Below are 6348 nucleotides of genomic sequence, written 5' to 3'. Positions count from 1 at the left end.
TCGAGGCTCTGCTGCTGCTGCTGCTGCTGCTGCTGCTGCTGCTGCTGCCGCCGTCGATCGCTTATCCTGAGCCTTCGCGAGCTGGTCACAGCTTTCCTCATCTCAGTGGACCATGCACCAGTCCATTTCCTTAAGTTCTTCACGCTGCGCCACATATAGGCTACTTCCCTGCGTCCCGGCAGATTGCCGTTGAGGGGCATAAAAGATGAGCTGCCTCCATGTGGCGCGGGAGGAGAGAGAGGAGTCCTCGCTCGGACGCCTCCTTTGTGCGGCTGCAAGGAAACCTATTTAGTCCCAGGCGGTGGTCTATTCACCGGGCTCACCCTGACATCTGCCAAAAGCCCCCTCTAACCAGCACTGTCTGGAGAAGTGAGAGTCGAGCGCAGATCAATGACTGTCCTGTTAATTGTATAATAGACCTACTTATGGACCACTGCTAAAGGGGCACAATCGTTTAGGGTCCAGCACGTCTGATTTTGTTTGAGCCAAACAGGCCTAAATAGCTTTAATTGCGCCCGCGCTGATGAAAAGTCGATGGGAGCTAAAGCGGCCGATCACTAACAGAGCTTAAATCCATCTGTACTCGTTTATTTATTTATTTCCCCGATTTGTCTCCACAAATCACCTGCCATGGGGGAATGGGAGCGATATTCGTTGTGTTTGTGATCCAAGGACTGGAGGGGATGTGGGGCTCTGAGGTGTTGAGAGGAGGCCTGGCGTCATGAGGTTCTCTCGTCTCCTTTTTTTCTTCTTTTTATGACAAAAGTCCAAACTGTGAGCATACACAGAATACACTCAATCCACTGCCCCTTTCGGTGGGAAAAAAAAGCAGGCCTATTAAAAAGAAGAAAAAAAAATACAAAGAGTAATCAGCTCGAAATGTGTTTATTTGGGAAATAAATCCCCCCTTTCAGAAGCATGGTCACTGTTTGTAAACAGGTTAATTGACATAGTCCAACGATTTGAAAATTGAGATTTGGATATGGATAATTATTCAATGGCAATGCCTTTCTGCTTCAAACAACTGTAAGCTCCCATCTCGTTGGGCAAAATAAAACAGGCCGTTGCATCTGCTCACCTCCTGTATTTTACATGTGCTGTATGTCTGTCTACAAACAGGAGTCCTGTCATGGCGCGGGCTATATGAGATTAAACAAACACATTAAGGTGTTTAACGTGGAATAATTTGAGCATGAAAAGCTAATAAATCAGAGGACGGAATGGCAGAGGATTGAATTGAATTGTAGTGTTTCGTGCACGTTCGGGTATGTGCGCGCACGAGCTTGTGTGCGTGCCTGTGTGTGTAAAGAGAAAAAAGAAAAAAGCAAAAAAAAAAAAGAGGGGGGAGTCACGTCGCTGACATTTCCAAACTCCCGCTCTGATTGGCTCTTATTTGAGGAAGCTCACGGGTTCTTTCAACTAATAAGCGCCTCCCCGTCGCTCTAAAGGACATTATAATGCAAGGGACCTCCTTTTTTAACCACAAACCGAATTTTCGTTCATTTAGACGATATATACTTTTTAAATTGCCCCAAAGTTGTAGGATTTTTTTGGAGCGCATTTCGCCCTGGAGCGGTACGCGATGCTCTCTCACGCCGACCTCCTGGATGCTCGGCTCGGTGAGTTATCATCACTAAACTCCGGCCCTAAACTCCAGTGTAAGATTTCAACTTCTTGCTTACCCTTTTGAAGTGATATATAGAGTCTGTAGTTAATTGTATTAGCAGTTAAGTGGTTTATCTTTGGTCAAAGCAGTTCTTTACGAGTAATTTATCAGGTATTAGGAATGATCTGACAGCAAATATGACTGTGTAGAATTATGACTCAAGCTATACTGACATTATTGTTATATTTTTAAATGAACCCACTGCTTCTCTCATAAAGAAGCCAAGCTATTTCATGCAACTCTCGTTTAAAAATGCTGCGCTCCAAGATTTGCCGGGTATTTACTCAGAGCCTCTCGCCTCTCGCCTCCTCATCCTCTCAGGGATGAAGGACGCCGCAGAGTTACTCGGACACCGAGAGGCTCTCAAGTGCCGTCTGGGAGGTGGCGTGCCAGACCAGGGGCATCCGGGAGACATGGCCCCTGGTTCGGACTCCGTAGAGGGAACCACCCTCCTGCCGGGAGAAGACATCGCCACCGTGGGTTCCAACTCTGCCGGCATGCCGGTGAACGGGAAGGAGCAGGAGAAGCAGCAGCAGCAACCGCAGCAGAGCTCCGGTCAGCCCACCAGCCAGCAGAAGCAGAAGCGGCACCGGACGCGCTTCACCCCGGCGCAGCTCAACGAGCTGGAGCGCAGCTTCGCCAAAACCCACTACCCTGACATCTTCATGAGGGAGGAACTGGCGCTGCGGATCGGCCTCACTGAGTCCAGAGTTCAGGTAAACACTTGTGCAATGTTGATGGGGTTTTTGTTGGTTTTTTTTATTTGTTTTTTCACAAGACGCAAACACTGGCGTGGTGTGTCAGGGTGTGGCTTTGGTTGCACAGTTGATCTTGTGGGGTTTTTCAGTAAGATATAAATGTCCAAAAAAAAAAAAAACCCACCATCCTTTAATTCCACCTGCTAGGCAGTGAGCAAAATAAGCTCAGCTCACACCAGAAGAGGCTTCTGGACCAGTGATCTCTCCGTTTGTTCGTCTGGTCTGGTCGCCTCTGATCATCTCGTCATTTACCATAACGTTAATTCACATATTTGTCACTGGTCCCCTCCTCCACAGGAATTTTCTGGCGATCAGGTGTCAAGTTTTGGGTACAAATGCCTCAAAATATCAAAGCTAGCACCAGGGGAGTGACGCCAGCTGGCGCGGTCTAAAATGACCTCAGACTGCAACTCAAAGTGCCCTAATGTTTGGTTTGTCATTAAAGTAATAGAATCACTTCAGATCATTTCTTTTTTAGGTATACAAACAGTGATATATCCTGCCTAGTTATACACACACACACACACACTCAAAAAGCACTGCATAAGAAATATAGAGTATGTTCGATGTGTTGTGATATCCTAACAACGGTGGTTTTAGAATATATACCCACTCAAGCCCGTTATAATTGAATTTTATGAATCAAATATCCCATAATTAGTTCAAAGTTTAGCCCGATCGCAAGAGATATATTTCATTTTCGGAAGCCCTGCCCCAGCTAATATACAAAGTCTCTGTCGAAGGTGCTAAAACATTTCTCATCTGCGGACAACGAGCAGGGATCCGGTGCTCACGAAGCCAAAAATACCAAGGTGCCTTTTACAATTTTCAGAAAATATTGTGTTAACGACTGTCCCCGGAAATACTGGAACTGGGGGTGTGAGAGTTCTTTCATTTTGCATTAGCCTGATTTTCATTTGTTTCTGTGCAATTTTGAAACGTGGACCTGCAACAACTGCATAACATTACACAGGTAGAATTAAGGTTTCGATATGTATCGTTACAAATTACGAATACAGGGAGTTAAGCTGGCCAGAAAGAAAAGAGTACATCTTTAAGAATTTCGTTTACAAAATATGACCCCCCCCCTTTTTTTTTTTTACAGAAATGGGAATGTGTGCCACTTTTTTTATTTTTTTATTTTTTTACTTCGCTTTGCTCATAGTGATGACATTTAAAATGTCATTTAATGATTCTTATTTCGGGAAATTGAACACACACATCACTTTTAAACAATTTATGCTGGCTAGGTCACACAGTGCTTATTTTCTGAACAAGCATGCAGGACCACACCGGGCTCTAATAAACCAAACACATTATCAACCCGTTTCAATCTTATTTATAACAGTGAACGGGTTATTAACCAGTGATGCGAAATTCATGCAAATGATCCCAGTGAAAGCAATAAAACCAGTGTAACCATTAGTCACCTTAATAATCAATTCTTTACTTCATCCCGTGCAGGATCCCGGCCGCTCGGCGCAGGTCGGCTCCCGCTGGCTGTTGGTAAACATTAGTGCAGGCCGCGCAGGTGCAGCCCTCAGTGGGCGGGCTGGTCCGCGTGCGTGCCTCCTCAGCCTCTCCCTTTAAAATGCGCTATCAGCGACGTCTTAATAGGACCCAAGAATATATTGTACTTTTTTTTTTTTTAATGGAATGAGAAATTGCATTTTCTTTCCCCCCCCCGAGTGTAATGGGTTTGGGCGACGTTTCACGGCTGGCTGAGCGGAATGAGAGCGAGATTTCACTTTTAATACGGAGGCATCGACTCACGGCCTCGCGCGCGCATTAATCACGCCCGAAGATGATGAAATCTTTATAAAGCCCAACGGGGGGCGCGCGTGCGTTTTTTTTCCTAGCCGTGCACGCGGGCTCGTGTGTGTGTGTGTGGACCGGTAGATTTTATTTTCCCGTAGATTGTGCAGGCTACAGTAATGCAGGGCCATTTGTAATTAAGACCACACAATATTTAGGGCAATTTTCAGTTAATCTGATTGTAAATAAGATGTTAGAAATAAATTGTTGGGCCCACTGCTGCGGAACGCCAGTAATGAACCCCCCTGTGATTGCTGCGTTTTTTTATACAAAGCGCCTTCTGTTCTGTTTTATTTCCAATGGAACCCCTAGCACTGGCATCTTGACTTCTTTGGTTCCACCCATAGCGTCTTAGAAACACGTGATAATATGTGGACAGTAACCGAATGGTCGCTATTTACGGCGCCTCTATTCGAGGGGGCTTCCCCTTGATGTCGTAAAGGCCGTGCACTGACAGAAGTTAGCACGATTCATGGATGGCACCGACTGTTGTCGGACAGAAACCCCCCTCAAAGCTCTGCCTATTCGGCTGCTGCGGTGAACGCATTCTGATAAGAGTCCACTAGGCCGGCTGAAGAAGGTCTGCATTTATTTCCTGCTCATTCAAATTGCCCCAGCCCAGTGGTCCGGCAGTGTTGGGTCAGATTGAGAGCAGGCCCCACAGCGGTTAGAGAATTTGTGCTGCTCAAGGACACTGCTGCCATGGCATAAAATACATGTGGAGGGTGAATGATTTATAGACATTTTGTTGTATTAATATTATATAGACCCAAATATTCTGCTACAGCAGTAAAATTTTTCTGAGATGTGACGAGGTTTTAAGTGAGATTATCGAGCGTAATATTCGCCTATTTTTCTCCCATGGTTACACTAGCACGTCCTGTAGGGACACTCTTCCAACATCGACCTTGTTGCCCGTATTATGGTGTAATGTAAACTGACACCAGCTCAGACATGTGTTCCTCAGTCTGCCCTTCTGATGGCTCATGGTCCTGTCTCTCCGCTTGCAGGTTTGGTTCCAGAACAGACGGGCTAAATGGAAGAAAAGGAAGAAGACCACCAATGTTTTCCGCGCCCCGGGGACGCTGCTGCCAACGCCGGGCCTGCCCCAGTTCTCTGCCGCGGCCGCCATGGAGAACAGCCTGTGCTCCTTCCATGCCAACGACTCTCGCTGGGCCACGGGGATGCCGGGCGTCTCCCAGCTGCAGCTCCCGCCTGCCCTGGGTCGCCAGCCTGGCATGGCGCAGTCTCTGTCACAGTGCAGCTTGGGTCCAGGCCCGCCACCGAACTCCATGGGGCTCTCCAACGGCCTGTCATCCAACGGCTCCGGTCTGCAGTCCCACCTCTACCAGACACCTTTCCCCGGAATGTCGGCCTCCCTCTCCGGCCCCACGAACGTATCGGGCTCCCCGCAGCTGTGTAGTTCCCCGGACAGTGACATGTGGAGAGGGACAAGCATCGCGTCACTGCGGCGCAAAGCGCTGGAGCACACAGTGTCCATGAGTTTCACTTAGTGACCCTCTCTCAGCCCCACCCTGAAGCTCTTTTTCTGTTTTTTGTTTTTTTGTTTTTTTTCCCGCTATTTAGATCAACACGAGAGAACAAGCAAGCTAATCAGGCCCTGAAATGTGAGAAAATGGAGACTGTATGTGACTTCATCTAGACATAATGATTAAAAGACAAGGACAACACTGATGGACAAATGGAAGAAAAAATAACTTGGGATTGGGGTTATTTATCTTGTTAATTCAAAAGGATTTTATCAAATATTGATGATAAATACTATTGTAATGATCTCTAGACTATAGGCCCTAATTACTGAGAGCCAAACAATCGTCGTATTTAAGTTTTCATTGAGTGCGTCCTTACGCACACATGTTATTGTGTTCAGGTGAAGTTGTGTTATTATAAGATTGGGTATAAATTTCGGTAACAGCCTGCCACACACGCGCCATACCGTAGGTGGGCCTATTGAACTGGGTCTCAGGCATGCACTGTGCATGTGGATTTAAACACTTGGATCATTTAAGGAGAGAATGGCTCCCACTCAGACTGAACAGGTAATTTGGAGGCGACCCTCAGTCTCGTCTGCATGGGATGGGAGCATAA

General features: G+C 46.7%; 1 protein-coding gene across 1 annotated transcript; it reads left to right on the top strand.

The window, feature by feature from the left end:
• The first annotated feature begins 1582 nt into the window (after positions 1-1582).
• On the top strand, positions 1583-6348 carry LOC120805603 (homeobox protein orthopedia B-like). Its single transcript, XM_040155977.1, has 3 exons — positions 1583-1619; positions 1988-2382; positions 5250-6348. Exons 1-3 carry the CDS (start codon positions 1583-1585, stop codon positions 5751-5753), a joined length of 936 nt encoding a protein of 311 aa, XP_040011911.1. The 3' UTR covers positions 5754-6348.

The sequence above is a fragment of the Xiphias gladius genome, chromosome 19, assembly GCF_016859285.1.
Source record: "Xiphias gladius isolate SHS-SW01 ecotype Sanya breed wild chromosome 19, ASM1685928v1, whole genome shotgun sequence".
NCBI classification, from domain to species: Eukaryota; Metazoa; Chordata; class Actinopteri; order Istiophoriformes; family Xiphiidae; genus Xiphias; species Xiphias gladius.
Note: the sequence above shows the minus strand (reverse complement) of the source record. Positions and strands in the feature narration are given on the sequence as shown.

Coding starts and splice junctions, on each gene's coding strand:
- LOC120805603 (XM_040155977.1), top strand. CDS start 1,583: ATGCTCTCTCACGCCGACCTCCTGGATGCTCGGCTCG. Junction 1,620..1,987: donor CCTCCTGGATGCTCGGCTCG/GTGAGTTATCAT, acceptor TCATCCTCTCAG/GGATGAAGGACGCCGCAGAG. Junction 2,383..5,249: donor TCACTGAGTCCAGAGTTCAG/GTAAACACTTGT, acceptor CTCCGCTTGCAG/GTTTGGTTCCAGAACAGACG.